The 23,173-nt window shown below is 41.1% G+C and overlaps 2 protein-coding genes across 3 annotated transcripts; both read left to right on the top strand.

The window, feature by feature from the left end:
- Window positions 1-752: 752 nt before the first annotated feature.
- On the top strand, window positions 753-8,903 carry LOC135752221 (transmembrane channel-like protein 7). The gene is made up of 16 exons (XM_065270634.2): window positions 753-899; window positions 3,370-3,604; window positions 3,782-3,930; window positions 4,186-4,341; window positions 4,430-4,515; window positions 4,635-4,777; window positions 5,224-5,371; window positions 5,579-5,752; window positions 5,854-6,005; window positions 6,636-6,747; window positions 6,857-6,954; window positions 7,042-7,225; window positions 7,462-7,592; window positions 7,687-7,842; window positions 8,135-8,213; window positions 8,387-8,903. Exons 1-16 carry the CDS (start codon window positions 881-883, stop codon window positions 8,540-8,542), a joined length of 2,178 nt encoding a protein of 725 aa, XP_065126706.2. The 5' UTR covers window positions 753-880; the 3' UTR covers window positions 8,543-8,903.
- Window positions 8,904-11,776: 2,873 nt separating this feature from the next.
- zbtb45 (zinc finger and BTB domain containing 45) lies at window positions 11,777-22,967 on the top strand. Of its 2 annotated transcripts, none has more exons than XM_065269545.2 (6): window positions 11,777-11,922; window positions 14,309-15,282; window positions 15,407-15,517; window positions 15,647-15,790; window positions 20,454-20,718; window positions 22,048-22,967. In XM_065269545.2, exons 2-6 carry the CDS (start codon window positions 14,317-14,319, stop codon window positions 22,392-22,394), a joined length of 1,833 nt encoding a protein of 610 aa, XP_065125617.1. In that variant the 5' UTR covers window positions 11,777-11,922; window positions 14,309-14,316; the 3' UTR covers window positions 22,395-22,967. The 2 variants fall into 2 exon arrangements, with proteins under 2 accessions (XP_065125617.1, XP_065125616.1); XM_065269544.2 differs by having other exon boundaries at window positions 14,281-15,282.
- The last annotated feature ends 206 nt before the right edge of the window (window positions 22,968-23,173 follow it).

The raw sequence follows: 23,173 nt of genomic DNA, 5'->3' as shown, positions 1-23,173 counted from the left end.
AAATTAAATAAAAGCAAGCGGGTGGAGGGTGGTCCTACTGGACAGAGTCTATGAACTCTAAACCCAGTTTAGCTCAATGGTAAGTGCAGTCCTGGTTAGCATTACTAACTGTAAAAATCAGTTTAATCAGAACCTTCATTTCAGTGCTATTCAGTAAACTTTTATAAGGTGTTTATTAATGGCACTTACAGTAAAATAATTGTCTGTAAAGCTGTCTGAAGATTATTTTAGTAGTGTTGTTAAGAAAATATGCTTATAAAATCTAAATAAAGAGTACATTAAGAGAAAACAGTGAGGTGTGTGTGTGTGTGCGTGCGTGCGTGCGTGCGTGCGTGTGTGTGCGTGCTTGTGTGTGTGTTTGTTTTGTGCTAATAACTTCATTAGTTAGAAATCTGCTTGTTGTTGTTGTGCAGTTGCACTTGTACAGATGTTTAAACCTGTCACTATTAATAAATAAATAAAATATCCCAAAGATGAGATTGGACATTTCTGTGGTTGATTTATTGACAAAGCACACATTAAAGAGCACAGCCACACAAATCTCATTCAATAATGACTTCTGATGCAAGCTGTCTTCATTTATTGTATACTTTTTCTAAATGTATTTATTTATTAATTTTCACATTTATGTATTTATTTATTCTTTATTATTTTATTGAATTTATTTCCACATACTTATTTTTGCTTTCTTCTTATTATGTTGTAATGTGATTGTGGTGTAGTTGAGTTTATTATCCAGCAGGCGGCGCTACTGACGCGGAACTCAACACTGAACACAAGCCAACAACATAAACACAGGAGCAGAGCAGCAGACAGGCGGACATTATAAGCGCTCATATCATCACACATGATCGGTTATAAACTCTTATGAGGATCGGGGATGGACGCGACTGATGCAGGTCAGTTTTAATCGTGTTTTAATGACTCGCGCTCAGTTCAGAGGAGTTTCTGTTTGTGTATCCAGTGACATCAGAAACCTGTGCGCGCGCGTGTGTGTTTAGGGTTAAATTCCTCTCATATAAACTTGTTGAAACGTGACTTGTTTAAGTTCTCACAGTTTTTAAGGCTCATGAATGTAAATGATGTTGTGCTGTCAATGTAATAAAGTCTGTCGATGTTTGTGTGAGTTAGGGTTAGTTAATGTAACTTAATTAACGTTACTATGAAAATAAGAGATCTTCACTAATACAGCTGCTAATGTTCGTTAAACAATAATATTCTTGGTAAAGTTGATCGACTCTCTTAACTGTTAAACACTTTCTGTTGAAAACTGCAGGCGAGTCTGGACGTGTTTGTGTGAGGAGGAATCTCACATCTAGTCCAATATTTACTACACAACAAAACAACACAACACAACAGACAGCAATGCGGTTTGTCATCAGAATCCAGCGACTGATGTTTGTTTCCCAGAGCTTTACAGTCACCTTTCGTATTTCTTTCAGCAGCACTGTGGGTTAGGGCACACAAATAATACAACCAAACTTGTACAAATAACTGTACTCACTCATAGAAAAGCAGAATATTCTTCTTCAAAAGCATGTCTTTATTGCAATGTTTTTGAAGTTTTTTTAATAAGTTGTTTTTAATAAGCTCAATAAAGTCAATTCATCCTTCACAGAAGTAATCCACACGGCTCCAGTGGGTTAATAAAGGCCTTCTGATGACCGGCGTTGGGAATGTTACTTAAAAAAGTAATTAGTTATAGTTACTTGTTACTACTCACAAATAGTAACTGAGTTAGTAACTGTGTTACATCATTATAAAAGTAACTAATTACCAGGGAAAGTAACTATTGTGTTACTTAAAAAAGGTCAAATATTTCAAATAACTTGGATGCCCCCAATATTAAATCTGTGAAATGGATACTAAAGAGAAACCACTAGCAGCATGTGATGATGTGATGTGATGTGAGGTGATTCATTAGATCAGAATTACAGACGTGGAGAGACTCTTTCTTTATTGGCATTACATAATGACGTGTAAGTTACACGTTACATAAACATTCCTGCCTTTCACCTCAATGATGGAAAAGTCGTGCTTATTATACTTTGTGCTTGTGACCGCTACCTTTGAGCTCTTAGTACTTGCCATCGCTCTGTTGTTGAGGGTGTGTGTGTGTGACTCGGACGGACTGCAGCGCGAGGACCAGGCTGCCTGTGAATGCCTTGAATGGGGCTAACAACAGCAGAAGCACCCGCCTTTCACATCAGTCTCCAACCACGCCAGAAAAGAGCACTAGATTTGTCCTAGTTGCTTTTTTTAAAAATAAAGTCGCTAAAGGGGTCTAGAAAGTTGATAAATAGAGTGACAAACTTAGCAAAACTGCTAAATTAAGGCAATCAGCTATGTGGTTGTCCCACCCCCAGCACACACACACTTAAAAAGACATTACCTGTCTGGCTGAGAGAAAGAGATCCTACTCGGGTGAAAATTGCTTCAGTGAGATCTATTATAGTAACGCGCAGCATTTTAATGTCAGTAACGGTGTTTTAACGGGGGAAACAGTCATTTATTTGATTACTCTTTACTGAAAAAAATAACGCCGTTAGTAACGCTGATTACTTATAACGCCGTTATTCCCATCACTGTGTTATATCTGATATTAGTAAATGTCTTTGTCTCTGACACAATTCAGTTATCTTTGTAAAGTCAATCTTGTAAATAGTTTCTGCACACATTATAATTGTATTGCTGAAACACGCCACAAAGACTGTAATCTATGTAGTACTGAATTGCAGAGTTAGATCGTTAAACATTTCTGTGTTCGGGATTATTTGTGCAGGGTTAAAGTCGGCATGAAACTTTAACCCCGCCCAAATAATGAAACAGAAGTTTCATGACAACTTTATTGTGCTACTTTGTCCATCGAGATCTGATTGGATCATTTAAAATGGGGGCTGGAGGCACGGAGCATTGCCCCGCCCCTAACACGAGCATCCATTCAGGTTGTAGCTGTATTTTAAAGTTAAAAGAGATGTCAGCTTTTCCACAAGTGGGTGTGGTTTCAGTGCTGACAGCAGACACGCCCCCAGCGTTTGAGAACAGAGAATCCTTGTTTCTCCAAGATTTTGATAACTGATTTAATTTACTTGCTGTTTTTTCCAGCATTAAAATTTTGTTGTGTGTTAATAACACTTTTTTTCTGTGGTGTCACTCACAAGCACGTTAAATATCTGACTTGATAGGGACTTTTTTGTGCTGAAATTCACAAGTGACACCACCTCCTCCTGAAAACTGCTTTTAGAAATTCTAAACTTTTATGACTAACAACATTATTTCCTAATGCACAAAGATGTTACTTTGTTTTGAGAAAATTTGTGGTATATGAGGCATTATTAAGGTCTGGTGGTACTATGGTGGTCTCCACAGATCGCCGTGCCCCCGCCAGTCATCTCCTGCTGGACCAGTTGCCCAGTTATCAGTCTCTCCTCTACCGGAGGAAGTCAAGCGCCAGTGGCAGTGCTAGGAGGAGGGGCAGTGGGCGTGGCAGACAGCCGTCTCTCATCAGTGGGAAATGGGCGGAGCAGAAGGTGGTTCACAGTGGGGAGGACCTCCGACCTGTGAGAGAGCTTCCCAAAAGCATGGAGGATAAACGGCAGGAGAAGTGAGTTGGTGTGTGAGTTTCATCTGCATTATGTAGGAGAGCATCATATCTGCTCCACCGCAAGGACAACCGATTGCTCTTGTGATTCACGCGGTGAACATCGTAAACAATGTTTTTATGAAAGCTGTTTTGTGTAGGGGTTAGACTCTAAAGTTGTGATTTTTGTTTTGTGTGCAGGGAGCAGCGTCTTCAGCAGGGTGGCGCTGTTACCGGCTGGGGTTTGTGGAGACTGAACGTCCATCGATCTCTAAAGCGTCTGAAGGAGGATGGGATGGATGTCCTTTCCTCGCTCCAGCTCTGGAGAGCAGACATTCACGTCATCGAGGGTCAGAATCTCAAAAGTCTTGTCCTCATCCTCTGATGCATATTCATCTTCTCAAATCTGATTTGCTGACTTTGCACAACATGCATGACGGCACCCAATGTGAATCATTTTCACATCATTGTTATCTACTTATCTAGTCATTGTTAAGCTAACATCACCAGACCTTCTATCTCTGAACTACATACATGTTTGCAATCACCAAACACACAGATGTTGTACATGAATGTTTAATTAATTGTGTACATGTTTGTCTCAGGGATGTTTGGGACAGGAATTCTGTCGTATTTTTCATTCCTGAGGTTTCTGGTCCTGCTGAACTTCATCATCTTCCTGCTGATGTTTGTGTTTGTGATGCTGCCAGTGATAATCACATCACACACATCACTTAACATCACCTACAGCAGCACTGACGGTACACACACACACACACACACACACACGTATACACAAACACACACACTTACACATGTATATTATTGTGACAGTGTTGTGTGTTGCAGTGAGCGAGTGCAGTAATTATCCAGTGACCTCTCGTCAGGGTCTGGTGCTTTTTCATCAGCACATCACAGATTTGTTGTCAGGAACAGTAAGAGCGCAGCTAACACCTCACAAGAGTTAATACACTAACTGTACACACCAGCACTAAACTCTCTCTGTGTGTGCGTCTGTTTGTGTGTGTGCGTCTGTTTGTGTGTGTGTGCGTAGGGGTTTCTGGAGCAGACCTATCTCTTCTATGGTTACTATAATCTGGAGTTCATTCATTCGGGCTTTACCTACAACCTGCCACTAGCGTACCTGCTCACCACCATCTCTTATCTTCTGTTGAGTCTCATCTGGATAGTTAAGAGGTGAGTTCACCAACCATTAAAGGTCCTGTTGACCAGATCAATAACTAATGCTAATATGTAAAATGATAAGATCTTATTGACTGTGAGAATAGCTGTTTAATAGATCAGATACAGCTCTGTTTTCATTATAGTTAGTGAATGAAGTGATGGTAACCAGAGGAGCAGACAGTGACGGTATATTAATCTGTTTCTTATGGGGTCTGAATGACAGCCGAGGGAAAGAAACTGAAAGTCTGCTAGTGTGACATTAAAGACTTGCTGTCTTTTCAGATGACCTTTGACCTAAACAGATTTGTGTTTGAGTCTCTCTGCTCTGGTGTGTTTGTTGAAGGTGAACACCGGTGATGTTTTGTGCAGTTTTCACCGCTCGCTTGTGAGCCGTCTCTGACCTGAGATGCAGTTTGTTTGGATGGTAAATTGTTTTTTATTTGTCTGTCCACGTTTAGATCTGCGGCTGGTTTTAAACGCAAACTCGTACAAGACGAGGACCGTTTCCAGAGTTTCTGCAATAAGGTTTTTGCCGGCTGGGACTTCTGCATCACGAATGAGAACGCAGCGCGCCTTAAACAAAGCAGTTTACTTTACGAGCTGAAGGTGTGTTTTTCACAGGAGTTGGGTCTGAAAGTTCTTCTTTATCCAGATATGAAAGTGAATTTTTATTGGCCAAACCCCACAGACAGGATAGAGTACTGTACTGCATTAGGGTGAATGGAAGGAGAATTTACTGAATTCAGACATTAAAGTAAAGATAAAATCATCATGAATGTAAACTTGGATAATAAAGTTAGTGTTGTGTGTCAGACGGATCTAGAAGAGGAACGCATCAAGCGGAAGATGGCGAACCGCACGCGTGGTGAGAGATGTCGCATCTACACGCTAAGAGCCGCAGTCAATCTGTTCGTCGTGGCCGTTTTGATCTCCTGCTTCTACTGCATCTACATCGCCACTGTATTCTCACAGCGACAGCAGACAAAGGTGATGGGCACCATAGATGATGATTTACTCATTTCATCCTTCACTTTGTTTTTTTTTATTTTTAGAGGTCTTTTTCTGATGATCTCTCTGTGTGTGTTTAGGATCACAGTAACTTCATGTTGGAGCTGATCGTGGAGTATTTACCCTCCATTGTCATCACCTTGGCTAATTTCATAACCCCGCTGATCTTCAGCCTCATCATCAGCTTTGAGGATTACTCGCCTGCTTTTGAGATTCGCTTCACATTGATGAGGCATCAGATTCTCGTTGTTTCTCCTCATGCGGGTGAAGCTCACACAAACTCATCTGTGTTCTTCAGAGTCAAGCTCTAGATTTGGATAGTTGAGGTGTTTTGCTCACACATCTGTATGCCAATGAAGCACATTTAACCCCAAAAGATCAAATATTTAAGTAAAGATTATTTGGCGACGGGTCGTTGAATTATTTTAAATTAATGCAGACCCAAGGTGGTAATGCGGCACGACGTGAAGCGGAGTAACATCGCGAGAGGTATTATTTTAAATAAACATTGCTTTGGTGGTTATTTTAAGACATTTGACAGGTCAGTGGTGCACAGTTCTCAACCAGTCAAATTAAACATTTAACAACCCCGAGGTATTAATTATTATACAGCAATTTGGACCGGTTTCTGTGAGCTTCAGCTTTAAGTTTGTTTTCTGAGTGTGAATAAAGTCGGTTAAGAGATACATAAGATTAAAATTAAGCTAGACTTTGTATTGGTCAAATATTGAACTCAATATTGAAAATCAACTGAATAATGACTGCTGGCTACAAATTGATGTTGATTTATTACAAGCCAGAGTTTGTTAAGCTCAGAAGGTAATGACATCTGTCACTAATGTGTGTGTGTGTGTGTCATCAGGTGTGTGTTCATGCGACTAGCCAGCATCGGTGTCCTGCTGTTCTCATTGTGGACTCAAATTACTTGGAATTGTCCTGATTGTCCCTGTGGCTACAACCATAAAACTTACCCTGTAAGTCTCTCTCTCTATTCTCTCTCTCTCTCTCGCTTGCACAGACACACATACATACAGATTTTGTGTCTGTTGTGCATCTCTGATGTTGTTTTGTGTCGTCCTGCAGTGCTGGGAGACTCACGTGGGACAGGAAATGTACAAGCTGGTGATTTTTGACTTCCTGATCATCGCTGCCGTCACCATCTTTGTTGAATTTCCACGAAAGTATATCAGTCTTTTTTGCTTTCCACTCACATGAGCTGCTCAAAAACATCTTCAGGTGAATATCTGGAGGCTTTCTTGTCGTTTCAGAATCATTGTGAACTATTGTGACTGTGGCTTGGCCAAGTGGTGGGGTCAGCAGGAATTCGCCATCCCTCAGAATGTTCTGGAGATAGTTTACGGTCAAACCATCTGCTGGATCGGCACGTTTTACTGTCCTTTACTTCCTGCCATCAACACGGTTAAATACTTCATGGTTTTTTACCTCAAGAAGGTGAGCGCTTGCATTTATCCAATGTTTCTGAGGACAGCGTATGATATAGGAAACAAAATAACTATTCTTTTTTTGTCCATGTCTTATTTCCAGTCGTTTTTGAGTTGAGGTGATGTTTTAAATGATGTAAAAAGTGCAGTGCATTATAGTCATTTATAGTAGGAAAAGTGATTTTTTGAGATTATTGTCACAATGTTGAAGATTTCCCAGTGTGATGATAGTAATGAATGATGCAGGTGTCACTGATGAACAACTGTCGTCCTGCCACGCGGCCATTTCGAGCTTCTAGTTCCAACTTCTTCTTCCTGGTGGTGTTATTAATTGGTTTGGCTCTTGCGTGTGTTCCTGTAACCGTCAGTATCGCACAGTGAGTCTGAATATATCACAGAATTAATATCAAACACATCTGCTGTTGTAACTTGAAGTGATTATTTGAAATCTCTCTGTGTGTTTTACGTAAGGATCCACCCGTCACGGGCGTGCGGTCCGTTTGTGAACTACACCTCATCATGGGAGGTTGTTCCTCGTGTCATTTCTCATCTGCCTTACGGCCTGCACTCCTTCCTGTTGGCGCTCGCATCAGAGGCCTGCGCCGTTTCTCTCTTCGTCATTACCTGGTAACAGTAAACATCTGTCCGTCTGAATCTCGGTCTGTCTGTCTGTCTGACTGCTATATATTTCTGACTTTAGAGTGTAAACACTTTCACCTAAACTAAATATCAATGTGTGTGTGTGTGTGTGTCTGTATTTGTTTGTTTGTTTGTGTGTGTGTGTGTGTGTGTGTGTGTGTGTGTGTGTGTGTGTGTGTGTGTGTGTGTTTGTTTGCTTGTTTGCGTGTGTGTGTGTGTTTGTGTGTGTGTTTGCTTGTTTGTGTGTGTGTTTGTTTGTTTGTTTGTGTGTGTGTTGCAGTCTGGGGATGTTCTATGTGATCGCATTGGCTGGAGCTCATAAGCGTGTGATCGAGCAGCTCAGAGATCAGTTGGCTATGGTAAGTTTTTTTTAATCTGATGATGACGATGATAACAATCTGTCTGTCTCTCGGTCTGCCTCTCTCTTGAGTTTTTCTGTTGTTGGATAAATCTCAGAATGTGGTCCTTTTTACACTGTGCAGTGTATGTATTTATTATTATTATAATTGATTTTGTCTGTGTGTGTATGTAGGAGGGTCGTGATAAGCGTTTCCTCATTCAGAAGTTGTGTCAGGCCCAGCAGGAATTATTCGTTCGATCTCCGGAGCAGAAATCACTACAGAACCGCCGTGACCGCACTGGGCTGTTTTTCCTGGAGCCGTCAACAGTGCTGGAGACGCAGGCGTGAGCGTCTCGAGTCACGGTCATCCGTTCTGTCGTCACCCTCCTAACACTCTTACCGGTGTAAATGACATCATCACACTTAAAGCTGCTCTGTAATACACTTACACAAAACACTTTACCTGTTTACTACATTTCCTCCTCAGTGTCTTATTATTGGGGTTTTGTGAGTTTGTGAATTTTGTGTGGCATTCTTGGTTTCGTTGATTTTATTCTCGTTTTGCCTGTTTGAAAACAAAATTGTTGCAACGAGATCAGACCTCGAACTGTGACTGATTGACTGATACTCTTGAACTTTCAAGTCTAACACTATTTTGATAATAAATAAATGCATTAATATGTGGTCTAAAGCAAGAAATTCATCTGAATACCTGGCTTTAGTATTTCTGACTGTGTGTTTTTATTTTAAAATCTTATTAAAGCCCCCTAACCCTAAAAAAGCACTTTTAAATGTGTTTCTATCAGAAAATGAGTGGCCAGTGTGTGTGCGCAGAAACATCCTGTTATTATAAAAATCCATCTCTTCTTCTTTGTGTAATCTCTTTTAAACATTGATTAAGCCCCACCCATAACCACTCGTAGACTCCGCCTTATGACGCGCAGTTCAACCTCCTGCTTTTGATGTAGTCCTAACAGACGTGTAAGCTATCTACCCCTTACTTAAGATACGTGGAGGGGAACTAAAGTTTTCTTTGCATTTAAAGAATCACACACAAAAACAGCACGTTTTTCATTGCAGCCATAATTAGCCATGTTTAACATCGTATAATGAAAGATCTCTGGTGTATTTTGAGCTGAGACTTTACAGACACATTCTAGGGATACCAGAGACTATTTTTATATTACTGATAACACCTAGGTTAGGTAGGTGGCCTTTAAGTAATTGAACCACACACACACATTTTATTTTATATTATACTTTCTGGTTGTTTAAGGCTCTCTTTGTGAGAAATAAAACAATTTCATCAAATGTTGACTCTCCGGTGTTTGTGAACACGGAGGTGAGTTGGGTGGCATCCATTGACCAATCAGAATCAATGATTCCAGAGAGTCATGATGTAATAGAAATGAATATAATAGATCCTCCTGTATAAGTCTAGATGTTGTGTGTGCAGTGTGCACTCACTGGTGGGTCTATATCATTACAGTAGTCTTTGGTACCATTTTACAACTTTAGTTAGGATTAAGTTTCACATATTCACTCTTACATTATATATTTACATTTAGCAGACGCCTTTGTCCACAGTGACAAAAGAGGAAAACAATAGAAGACCAATTAGAGCAACACAAGAACAGCAATACACAAGTGCACTAGAACTGGTCTCATAAAGTCTATCACACACATAGCCAAGGGTTGGTTAGATGTTTTATTAATATTTTATATATATATATATATATATAGAGAGAGAGAGAGAATATATAAAGATAGATAAAAATAAAGACATTAGTAAGTGAGGTGTTGGCGGAAGAGATTAGTTTTAGCCGTTTTTTAAAACGGCTACAGAGTCAACAGATCATGTCGTGACCGGCAGATCATTCCACAGATGTGAAACAGAACCAGAGAAGGATCACAAAAGTGATTTTTCCCTTTTTGAGATGGCACCACAAGTCGTCACAAGTGGTGACAGAGCGCAGGGATTGAGAGGGTATGTTAAGTCTGTATAAGCAATTGAAAGTAAGGGGGTGCTGACCCATTGGTGGTTTTAAAGGCCAGGAGCAGAGCTTTGAATTTGATTCAAGCCGCTATAGGAAGCTAGTGTAACCTGACAATGCGAGGAGTGACGTGCACCTTCTTTGGCTCATTGAAGACCAATTTTGCTCCTGCGTTCTGAATCATCTGTAGGGGTTTGGTTGTGCAGTCCGGCCAGTAACGCATTGCAATATTCCAGCCTGGACAGGACAAGAGCTTGGACTACGACCTCTGTGGCATGCTCAGATAGGAAAGGTCTTATTTTCCTAATGTTGTAGAGGATAAATCTACAAGAGTGGGCGGTGCTGGCAACATACTCAGAGAAACTAAGCTGATCATCAATGACCACTCCCAGGTGTCTGACTGTCCTGGAAGGCGTGATGGTCGATGAACCTTGTTGAATGAATAGATTGTGATGAATCTTAGGGTCAGTCGATATCTCAAGCAGTTCTGTCTTTGCAAAGTTCAGCTGGAGATGATGATCCCTCATCCAGAGTTAGATGTCACTCAGGCATGCTGAGATGTGGGCAGAAACCATGGGATCATCAGGCTGTAACGGCAGGTGGAGTTATGTGTCATCCGCATAGCAGTGGTAAGAAAATCCATGTTTCAGAATGAAGGAATCTAAGGATGTCATGTATATAGAAAAGAACGTGGTCCGGCGCTGAGACATTGGGTTAGAAGACGTCACCTCTCCCGGATACTCTAAATGACCTACCTGATGGGCAAGACATGAGCCACAGAGCTCACAGTATCCCAGAGACACCCATAGTCTTGCGGGTCAACAGGAGGATGAGGTGATTGAAAGTGTTAAAAGTGGCAGATAGATCCAGTAGGATCAGTACAGATGATTTGGATTGCCTGGGTTAGGGCTTCAATGACTAAGAGCAGCGCAGTCTCAGAGGAGTGACCGGCTGGTTGTTGTCCAGGAGGTTATTTTGTGTGAAGAAGGAAAAAGCATGATATATGTTTCACACTATTACACACATGATATATGTTTGAGATCACTCTTACGTACATGACGTATGTTTCATATTACTCTTACACACATGATATATATTTATTGTACCGTTTATTCAAATCGGCATATATTTTGTCTGTTGTTTGGCTGTCATTTGGGGATTTTATATAAACCCTCCTATTATGGTATCCTATTATATTATACAAATTGACTAAAAGTGTCTGCAAAGTATATAAATGTACATACAGTACACACAGTGTTCCTGTAAAACTGATTTAATGAGTGTTTTTTTACTATTGATATGTGAAAACTGGTAAAACTGTTCTCAAATAAAAAAAATGTTATATATTATTTTCATTACTACTTTTATTTTATTTTTTACTTACACTAAATTTATGTTCTACAAAAGATACGTTTTCATAGAAATGAATCTATTAAATAAACAAGTTATGTATATGAAAAATAAATGACAACAAAATAAATCAATTTGACCCCAAACATTTAAAGTGTTTGAACATAACTGGAGGGTTCGTTTGGGGCTTTTATTTTAAAGAGCTGTCGTGGATAGTTTGGGGCTTTTATTTTGAAGGGTTGTTTCCGGATATCGAGGCCGTTAGCGCATAGTAGCGCTCGTCCAGTTTATCGTGACAGAAATTAAATCTATAATATTGATGTTGAAATTGAAGCAGTAATGTTGTGGCAGCAGCTGGTTTGTGTCGTTTAATCGCGTCTGCAGGTGAGTTTGTGTCAGTCACACTCTTACATTCACTCCACATTTCACGTCATGCATCCAAAAAAATATCACGATTTATTCTGCACGATCCCAATGAGCTTCGATCTGCAGAGTTTCTGCTTGCTGTGATATCGTCTGTCACTCGGTTTGTCATATCTTGTGAACTGTTACATAAAAGTGTTTGTGCGCGCTCGCGTTTCTGTATCTCTGTTTGTGTGAGAGACCACCACTCCAAAATGATTTACTGTTTTTATAAACTCACCATTTATATGTTTGATCATTTTAGTTTTATTCTGTGATCAACTGACAACATTTCTCCCCAAAAAGTCCAAGTAAATACATTTGGATAATTTAACAAAAAGCTGCAATGTTTTCAGACCTAATATACTGCAAAGATTCAGATATATATTTTAAACAACACAATTCTAATGTGTTTACATGCATTTAATAAAATTAATATTTGATGCAATAGCCCTGTTTTTTAATCACATCATCATGAGAATACAATACAAGTATAACAGTTAATGATTTAAAGTCGCAATGAAATTGAAAAGAAAAACTGTAATTTGTTTTGGGATATTAAGAGTTTTTTTTTAAAAACAAATGACTTTATCTGTGAGCTTCATTTTTTTTTATTATGTGCCCTCATAACTTTAATCAAAAACGCAAATTTTCTCGAAAGATCTCTCTTTACTTCCGGTCATATGTTATGACAGGTGGGCGGGGTCTGGGAAAAGGTCTTAGCAAATAGCAACATGACCCAACTTCAAAAGATCCTACCAATACTCGGTATACGAATTGAAGTCCCGCCCCACCTTTATTCATTTGAGAAGCTGATTCACTCGGATATACATCATCACAGGAAAAATAAGAAAATCACTACTTCTGTTTCATGGCGACTTTAAAGGGACACTCCACTTTATTCTTACCGTTTTGGAATTCAATCAGCTGATCTCTGGGTCTGGCAGTACCACTTTTAGCATAGCTTAGCATAATCAATTGAATCTGATTGGACCATTAGCATCACGCAAAAAAAAAATAACCAAAGAGTTTCAATATTTTTCCTATTTAAATCTTGACTCTTAGTTACATCGTGTACTAAGACCGGTGGAAAATTAAAAGTTGTGATTTTCTAGGCAGATATGGCTAGGAACTATACTCTCATTCTGGCGTAATACTCAAGGACTTTGCTGATGTAACATGACTGCAGCAGGCGTAGTGATATTACACACTGCCCGAAAATAGTCCCCTTGGTTACTTTCAATAGCAGGGGACTATTTTCGGCAGTGCGCCAGACCTGGAGATCAGCTAAATGGATTCCAAAATGGTAAGAATCAAATGTTTAACTATATGGGAGCAGAAAAATTAGCATATTTTCAAAAAAGTGGAGTGTCCCTTTAAAGCCAATTTGGAGTGGTCTCTTGAAACTTTTCTAAAGATGTTCACACTAGGGTTGTAACGGTATGAGATTTTCACGGTATGATAATCGTCGGTTTTGCGGTATATGCTATTAAACAATCGCTAAAATAAACATCAGCTATAATGACCCTTAAATAAATGCATTCAGAGAGGTTTTGGGGTTGGACATATGGTTTATTATTAGGTATGCGAGTAAAATTTTCAGCATGGTTAAATCCTAAAACTAGTTGTTCAGATAGAAAGAGTTTAAAATCCTTTAAAATGACACCAAGACCATGTTTATGGGTTCAAGAATAACTAAATACTAGCCATTTGAAACCCAAAAGTCATCACTTTATTTTGTCCTTTGTTTTCCATTTTGCATGTAATAAAACTCCCGTGCGTCTCGTTCAAATTAATTGAAATTTTGTTCACATGTAGTTTAGCAATTCAATAATGTTTTTACCCCGCACGTCCCCTGAGGAAATCCGAAGTTGCATCGAATGGAACCCAGATGGCAGCCGCGACAGCAGAGATAGTCGCATACCTATTATTATATCAAACTTTTATCTGAAAAAAACTTTATGGAAGTATGAGTCTACCATTTAAAAAAAAATAAAGCTGCACATCTCCCATTTGAACAAAATAAGGATTAAGTTATTTCTCTTTAGATTACACAAGAATAAACCAACCTGTCTCTTCTCTTGAACAGCATAAATGGGAGAGCAAAACATGCAGGGCCATTTTTGGGAACCAAAAATATTCCCATTCTGCAGATTTTAAATTTTTTGGCGGGTTTTGGGATTAGAATGTGTAGCCTCTGGCTCTGACATTTTCTCAGCAGTATATGTATGAGTAGAGTAATGTGTAAAAAAAAAGGTATACATATCGGTATACTGTTACATCCCTAGTTCACACTCACAATCATATATACATACACTTAATTTATTGTGTGTGTTTCAGTGTGTGTGTGTGTGTGTGTGTGTGTCAGGTGGGGTCATGGCATCAGAGGCAGTGCACTACATCCACCTCCATAACTCCAGTCAGTCTGTGCTGGAGGCTCTGAGGTCACAGCGACGCAAGGGTCTGTTCTGTGATGTCACCGTCCGCATCCATGACGCGTCCCTGCGTGCGCATGCGTGCGTGCTGGCAGCGGGAAGCCCGTTTTTCCAGGACAAACTGCTGCTTGGTCACTCGGAGATCTCGGTTCCTCCGCTGGTTCCCGCTGAGACGGTGAAGCAGCTGGTGGATTTCATGTACAGCGGCTCACTGGTGGTGCTGCACTCGCAGGCGCTCTGCATTCTCACGGCAGCGTCCATCCTGCAGATCAAGACCGTCATCGACGAATGCACGCAGATCATCTCGCAAAGACGTGCAGCCATGGCGGGTGGAGCGGGGGCGACGGGCGTAGTGCCCCTCGGGGGCGCCCTGCCCAAACAGGAGGAGGGGGGCAGCGACGGGAAAGGCCGGGATAACGGCTCGCTGCAGGGCTTCGGTTACGGCATGCAGGGGGAATGCGAGTCTGCGGCGGATATGGCGGCCGCTCTGAGCGGCGGGGCTCAGGGGGAGGGTGACGGGCTGGAGGGTGGCGTGGGCCCTCTAATGCCCCTCGGTGAGTTAAGCGGGTCGGCACTGTGTAGAGGGGAGGGGCTGGGTGTAGCGGGGGGTGGGGCCATGCTCAAGGCACCGAGCTGCTCGCAGGAGATCAACTATTTGCTCAACCCCAACGCGGACCGAAGCTCGAGCGTCGGCTCGCAGAACGTCGCTGCGAATGAGCGGGCTCACATCGGATCTCCGTCCAGCATGGGGCGTGTAGAGTACAGCGGAGTGGGGGATGACCTGGTGGGAGGGGTGGACAGATACAGCGAAGAAGACGAGAGGGACGTGCACGATGCTGAGAGGGACACTGAGAGAGACAGACAGACAGCACACACACGCAAACAGAGACAACCACTGAGACTCCAGGTAACACAAAGTTAGCAACTGACTAGTAACTTTTTTAAAGATCTTTTTATTCTACATTGGTGATTAATAATTTATGTCTTTCTGTGACTGTAAACGGTGTGTGTGCGTGTGCGTGTTTGTGCAGGTGTTGGGGGGCGAGGAGGTGATTGTAAAGAATGAGGGAGTGCAGGAAGGGGAGGGGCTTTTTGAGATTGATGACAGAGGAAATGCATCACAACAGTCCACATATGCACAGGTAAAACACACAAGCACACATTTAAAGTTTCACTTCAGACTTTTGCTTCAAATCAAGTACTAGTACTAGAAAGAAGTCATGTTCATAAGAGTTTAGGTTAATGATGATAAGTCTGTGATTGTGTTTCAGGGTGGGTTCTACGAGGAGTCCGGCATGTTCTCGGGTGGGTTTTGGTCTCAGGCAGATCCACAGGCGTCTTTGGGCTCAAACCCTCGCTCCCGGGTCAACAAACCACTCACTCCCCCGCCGTCCTCTCAAAGCCTCAGCAACCAGGTGTGACACCCCAAACAAATTACGACAGCAGTCACATATTTATATCTGTATGGTGCTCTTCATAACACAGCTTTACAGATAATCAGACCTCAATGTTTAAATTCACCAGTGAGCAGCCCGAGGGCAAGAACAACACCCCATGAGAACTTAAGATGGAACCTAACTCATTACAGTCAGTGTACGACTGCTGAATATTACCTACTCACACGGGGATGTTGTGGTGGCAGAACGAGTGGATTAGTAGTTAGGGTTATGTATGGATGCCTTATAGACTCGGCACCGAAACGATTGCAGGACACCTGCTTCGGCTTTGATTCTGTGACCCTCTTAAAGTAAATCTATTTCATTGCTTAAAAAACGTGTTGTGTATTTGTTATAATACAATGTGTTTCCGTGGTTTATGGTTAAAAACACATTATTTTCCACTAATCGTACAATTTTGTAGCTCCACATTTCACTCTATTCTGAAACACACGAATTTGAAAAGCTTTGTGTCCCTGATTGACCAGTTAAGCTGTACGTTGCGATTGGCCTGAATACCTCTGACGTCAGCCGGAAATGTGACGCTCCTTACCATGTTTGAAAGACTCGCTCACAATGCAATGCTAACACAAGTTAACTTACAGGCTGTGAGTCTGATAAATAAAATGAATCAGGGAAGGAAATGTGAAAAATACTGTCAAAAGTGATGAAAACCCCCTAAATTGTAGTAAAAAAACACACCCCAGGAGCTATGGTAAGTGATATGGAAGCTAGAGATAATTGGCCATTTAAAGTAGGGCTGAAATGATTCATTGAGTTACTCGATTAAATCAATTACAAAAATTCCTCGAGGCAAAACCTCTGCCTCGAAGCCTCGTTTAATTCCTATGACGTGGACTATACGCGCAGAGATCTGATTCACACGGACCGTTGTTCAATGTTCAGGAAGCACACCATAGCGTGTGATACATTTTGAATTTAGTTGGCATGATGTCGGAGAGTAAAGATGTCGTAAAGATGAGTAAAGATGTCCATAAACGGCAGAGAATGTCTAAAGTTTGGGATCATTACATTACATTAAAAAAATAACCCCTTCACACACACACACACGCATGCACCCTCGTCTCTCTCACGCGAGTCAGACCAATCGCAGCAATGCATCACATATGCTTAAACTTTTATATAAAAATAATTTCAGCATGCGTTCACTGTATACACCAGGACGTGATGTTGTGACGTGTTTTTTCGAAAGGATGCTTCACCTAAAATGCACCGCAATGCAAGTGATGCAAGCCAAATGCAGCGATCTATTGAAAATGAATGCATGTATTTCTGCAGTACCAAACTGCAATGAAGCAACTGGTCTGACTGGGGCGTCTCTCTTCCTCATGCACAGCACGCGTGCACAAGCAAACACACACACACACACACAGGTTGTTACCATAGTAAATAGGGTCACCACAGAAATGATATTTTATTTGTTAGTAGCCTAATTTTTTTTTTTTTCAATTCAATTCAATTTTATTTATATAGCGCTTTTCACAAAAGTCAATTGTTTCAAAGCAGCTTTACATAAATAGAAGCAGTGAAAAGCACAGAAAACGACAGATAGCACAACAGAATACATGATAGCATGAGCAGTTAAATTTGCTGCGGCTATGACTCAATATTATAATTGCACGTATTACTAAAGCAACGTATAGAAGAGGAAGCTAGGTAAAGCCCAGAAAGGCTGCCTCCCCGGGGTGAAAAACCCCCTAGGAGAAAAAAAAACCCCGGGCTTTTATCCGAGGAAAAATAAGTCCTAGGAGGGAAAAACCCTTGGGAGAACGGAAATGGAGATTTAGCGGAGATTAAGCGGTTCTGCCGGTGATCGTTGGTCAGGTATCAGCTGGGCATAACGTTGAAGGACAGCCAGTAGATCAGAGGTGTGCCGACTTTCACATCTACCGGGACTGGGTCTGTTTGTCTCGTCCTCGGGTCGAGGACGAGACAGGGAGAGAAAAACAAAATCGTATTAGCGTAGCGGCCGATCATATGTATTGAAGTGTCACACAGTGATGTGGTTTAACTCAGCTTAGTTCCAGACAGACTAAATATTGCGGCATAATTATGTTATCCACAGTTGAGGATTTAGCAAATTGGGGGCCCAATGCGAGGGTATATATGGTAAATAAGGGTCACCTTCCGATCTTTAAGAAAAAATGAAACCTGACGACCCGTTTGACTAAGGCCTAAAGCCCCACTGTCGTCGTTAATGCAGGTTCAGTGGCAAACGGGTCTATATTGTATACCATTTACAGGACCAGGAGAAAACGCCAAAAACATCGCAACCCGACCATACGTGCTAACCCGTTTGACTAAGGCTTGAGGCCCCACTGTCGTCGTTAATGCAGGTTCAGTGGCAAACGGGTCTGTATGGCATACTATTCACAAGACACACGAAAGCGCGAAAAACGCAACCCGACCATACATACCAACCCGTTTGACTAAGGCTGGAGGCCCCACTGTCGTCGTTAATGCAGGTTCAGTGGCAAACGGGTCTATATTGTATACCATTTACAGGACCAGGAGAAAACGCCAAAAACATCGCAACCCGACCATACGTGCTAACCCGTTTGACTAAGGCTGGAGGCCCCACTGTCGTCGTTAATGCAGGTTCAGTGGCAAACGGGTCTGTATGGCATACTATTCATAAGACTTACGATAGCGCCAAAATCGCAACCCGACCATACGTGCCAACCCGACCATACCATTTACCAAAAATGGTAAATGCTCCAGGTGTAGAAATGTACATAAACCAGATATTTACTTTGATGTCAGGGCTAGATTACTGCATGAAACCTGTTGTGCATATTAATAAATTAAATTGCTTTATTGTTGGCACTGGCACTTATAAACACTAAATGGGTAAAAATTGCAATAAATAGGCTTAGTTTTGGAGCCAAATGTTGGAGTTGGAATCAATACCTCAGTTTTTGTTTTTAAATAAAAGCCAAATGCTTTATCATTTTACAGCCACATCATTTTTGTTATGCATTATTTGTTTTGGTGGTTTAAAATACACACAAAAAAAGTATCTCATTAATCAAACTAATCGATTCCAAACGAAGCGATAGCAGAAGCCCTAATTTAAAGGGTTTGCATGATAATTTAATTCAGTCAGTCTGACACAGCTTTATTTATCCAATCATGACTGTTGACACTGCAAATATGCAAATAAGAACATTAGGCCAGGGTTTAGGATTGTACACCGTGAAACCTTTAAAGTATGAATAGCCAGAGTTACCTTTTGATGCCTGGTTAAGTGTGAAGCATGAAACAAATAACCCATGGTGAACTATTTCAAGTGTAAAAAGCCCTTTTGTGTTATTTAAGTCTGCGTTCCCTGAATAAATGTAATAATGTTTTTAACTCAGACTTAGCAGACTTAGGCTGAATCCGAAATCGCATACTTACCGTGTAGGTACTGAATTTCACTGAGTACCTACTTAACGTGCGCTAAGGCAGTATGTACATTCATGTTAAGTATGGACAGCATCCCCCATGTTGACGTTATCATGTGACATATGACGTAGTAGACTTGTTCCAGTTCATGCGGAACCACAAGAACCGACAGGAGATCGACATCACAATACCGCGAGAGCGACACTTCTATACAGATGATACCCAGATCTACGTTAATTTGAGACCAAATTAAATTGTGCCTGTTAATTTTCTTTCTGAGTGTATTTCAAAGATAAAAGAATAAATGACAGATAATTGTCTTTGTCTTAAGAGTGAAAAGACTGAGATTGTGCTTGTTGGTTCACCCCACCAACTACGCAAAGCAGAGTAGAGGGTTTAAATGTGGAGTTTCAAACTAAGTTGAGGAATCTAGGAGTGATTTTTGATGCCAATCTAACGTTTGAGCCTCATGTTCTGAATACTGTTAAAATGTCATTCTTCCATTTTAGAAATAATGCCAGATTGCATCCAATTCTGTAATGTACTATTTCTGAGAGATTGTGTTTATCCATATCTATTACTGTAATGCCTTGTTAGCTGGCATTTCAAAAGCTACCTTAAACATAATACAGGTTTTGCAAAATTTGGCTGTTAGAATTCTTACTAGAAGAACTAATATATGAGAATATATTACAGTACTCCTGTTTCGGAGTCTTTGCACTGGCTTCCCATTAGGGTTAGGGTGGACTTCAAAATTTTGAATGCTTTACTTTCAAGGCATTGCATCTTTTGGCGCCACAATACTTGACCGAGCTTTTAACTCCATATACTCCAAAACTAATCTTCGTTTTTCGGAAACTGGTCTTTTAATGTTACCTCAAGTTGTTTAAGATTCATGGGAGACAAGGCTTTTTCTTCATTAGCTCCAAAACTTAGGCAAGATAAATCTTTTAAAACTAAATTTTTTAGGTTAGCTTTAATTGGTTTATTGTCTTTTATGTTTATTTTACAGTGTATTAAGTCTATTTAATTTGTATTTTTTTTGTGTGCTGTATCTTTGTTGTTTTAATTCTTTCTGTACAGCGCTTTGAGATGTTAATTTAAAGACGCTATAGAAAATAAATGTTTTTATTATTATTATTAACTCTGTGTATGTTACCAAAGGGATACAGCACAGGTTATAGTGTCTGTAAGTTCATCTTTGATTTGGGTTGTCGTCTCTCTTTATTCTCAGATGCTTTATCAGTTTTCCACCAGCGAATCGCAGCCCTCGTCCTTCTTTGTTGGTGGACCTATGGTAATTGACAACTTGGCGGATTCGTGTCAGCAGGCTCCGCCCCCTGCCCCCTTGACCCCAGCTCCACCCCCTTCCACCCCAGCATGCATTGCAGGTCCGAGCTTTGCTGCTCAGGGCTCTGAGACGTCCTTCGACTGCAGCCACTGCGGAAAGTCGTTGCGTTCACGCAAGAACTACAGCAAGCACATGTTCATCCATTCTGGTATATGCTTTTACAATAACAATAATAATAATAATAATAATACTTGACAAGGCCAGTACTCTTATTTACTAATCACCTGTCTGTCTTTAGAGCTGTTGACACAAACGTTCAGGAGGTCCAGAGCAGTATGCTAGTTTTCAGATAAACCCCAGAGTAAATGTTTATTAAAGGGAAAGTTTACTTTAATATGAGATAATCATAATTTACCCTCCCTCAAGCAATCCCAGATGTATATGACTGACTGACTTCAGACACGTGGCTAGTTGTCACATGCATGTTTCATCACGAGATGTCCAAGAACCAATGAGGTTCGCCATGTTTAAATGTATTGCGCTGATCTGTTAGTTTACATTGACACACGAGTCATCGATCGCTAAATAAGCTGAAAAGAAGAACTGTTCTCTCCCACTGGAGTCATTAAAGAGCCGTTCAGGTCCAATATCTAACCCTAATATTGTCAAGGAGTCCCCAACAACAGGTTTAAATACATGCAGTAGCCTACTCTGCTCTGATTGGTCAACTGACACAGTCTCCGCACAGTCCAACAATAGTGCAACATCCATCGACCTAGCGCTAACATGACTACTGATAAGATATTAAGAGTTTAAAAACCGACATCAATACGCATCATTAATCCAAGCAATAAAAACGACAGACATTTTTAACTTGCCTTTACAGCTGAAAACACAGCGTCTTCTCGACATGATGTTTACACACTAACTAGCTGAAGTGTCTGTGGGCAGGTCCAGGTTTTCATTTCTCCTGGGCAAGACTTTAGACGGAGATTATTATGCAAAGTTTTCATATCTACGTAGATAGAGACAGGCAGAAGATTCGAACTATATGACGACTCGTTTCCGTAATTCAGAGTCGACTCCCTACATTAGAAGCCAATAACTTTATTTATCGTGCACTTTTTGGTACTTTGCACATCATTTACATTAATGGACAGCTACATGATACACTGTAATACAGGTTATATTCTAGGTTGGATCTGTCTGGCACTTTAAGATCGTCATCGATGAATGTGATTTTCTGAGATTTTCCAACCATTTTAATAAGAAAATAACATGAAGGCATTGTTATATAAAATGATTGGTTTGTAAATAAAGGAAGTCATATACACCTGGAATGGCAATGAGTTAATGATGAGAGGATTTTCACAGTTGGTTGAACTTTTAGTTCCCTTGTACAGTTTCAACTAAAATTTGTAACAGAGCCAGATGCCCCTGGCTCACCGCTACCCGACCGAGACATCCGTTCATCTTACCTAAGCAGAAGTTTGAACTTTTGTACGACTGTTGTACGCTGCCGTTTGTCCTTTTTCAGGTCAGAAGCCGCATCAATGCAGCATCTGCTGGAGGTCTTTCTCTCTGCGCGACTACCTGCTGAAGCACATGGTGGTGCACACGGGCGTGCGAGCGTTCCAATGCTCCGTCTGCAGCAAGCGCTTCACGCAGAAGAGTTCTCTCAACGTGCACATGCGCACGCACCGCGTGGAGCGCACCTTCACCTGCGCCGTATGTCACCGCGCTTTCACGCACCGCACGCTGCTGGAGAGACACGCCCTTCAACACCAACACCCCACGCCCCTCAAACCCACCACCAGTCACATGGAGCAGGGCGGGGGCGGCGGTGGCATGAGCGGGGCCGGCGGACCAGGTCCCGTCTCCTAAAAATGAAGTGCTGGATTTAATCCCAGGAGCTTTAACACACACACACACACACACTCAACAACAGCAGCAGCAGCGACGTCGTCCTATGTGTCTGGGGCGTGCTGCGATGCCTCTTGAACCTTAAAAACCTCATTAAACACAGAAACCTCATCGAGTGACTCACACTAAACCACACAGTCTTGTGCGTATGACGCACGGACTTTAACACCTCGTCTTTACTCCATTTATTCATGTTTTTATGCGCTTAATCTGTTTAAAAAACAAACAATCGGACTCATCAGAAACCATACTGACCTCAGGACCAGAAGGGACAATTCAGAGATGATTACCTCCATTTTTATTTCAACCTCAACCTCCATTTTTACATTTTTTTTTATCAAGTATATGCATAAGTATGACATTAATATTTTTATGGTGGAATGATATGTTAGAGTTGTTACGTAAGAGTTTCACTCTTTTGCTTAAACGGTGCGCGATTATGGGCTGAAATATTGTACTCTGCTTTGTTTTCTGTATCCAGCATGCGCTTGCGTTACGCTGCATGAAGCTGCATTAAATGCGTTGTGACATTGATGACATCGTCTGGTTTCTTTATTGTTGTTTATTGTGTTAAAGCATTAAAGCGGTGCTCATCATGACTTGTGTGGCAGGACTGTTTTTGATTTCCCCGTCTGCTGTTCTTCTGGGAAACAGAAACGTGATGCCAGCTAGATGTTAAGGAGTCAGACCCTCACTGGTGTTTGGTTGTGAGGTTTCAGCTCATCCTAAAGAAGGGCAGC

Source organism: Paramisgurnus dabryanus, chromosome 4, assembly GCF_030506205.2.
Source record: "Paramisgurnus dabryanus chromosome 4, PD_genome_1.1, whole genome shotgun sequence".
Lineage (NCBI taxonomy): Eukaryota > Metazoa > Chordata > Actinopteri > Cypriniformes > Cobitidae > Paramisgurnus > Paramisgurnus dabryanus.
This window is presented reverse-complemented; position numbering and strand designations above follow the sequence as displayed.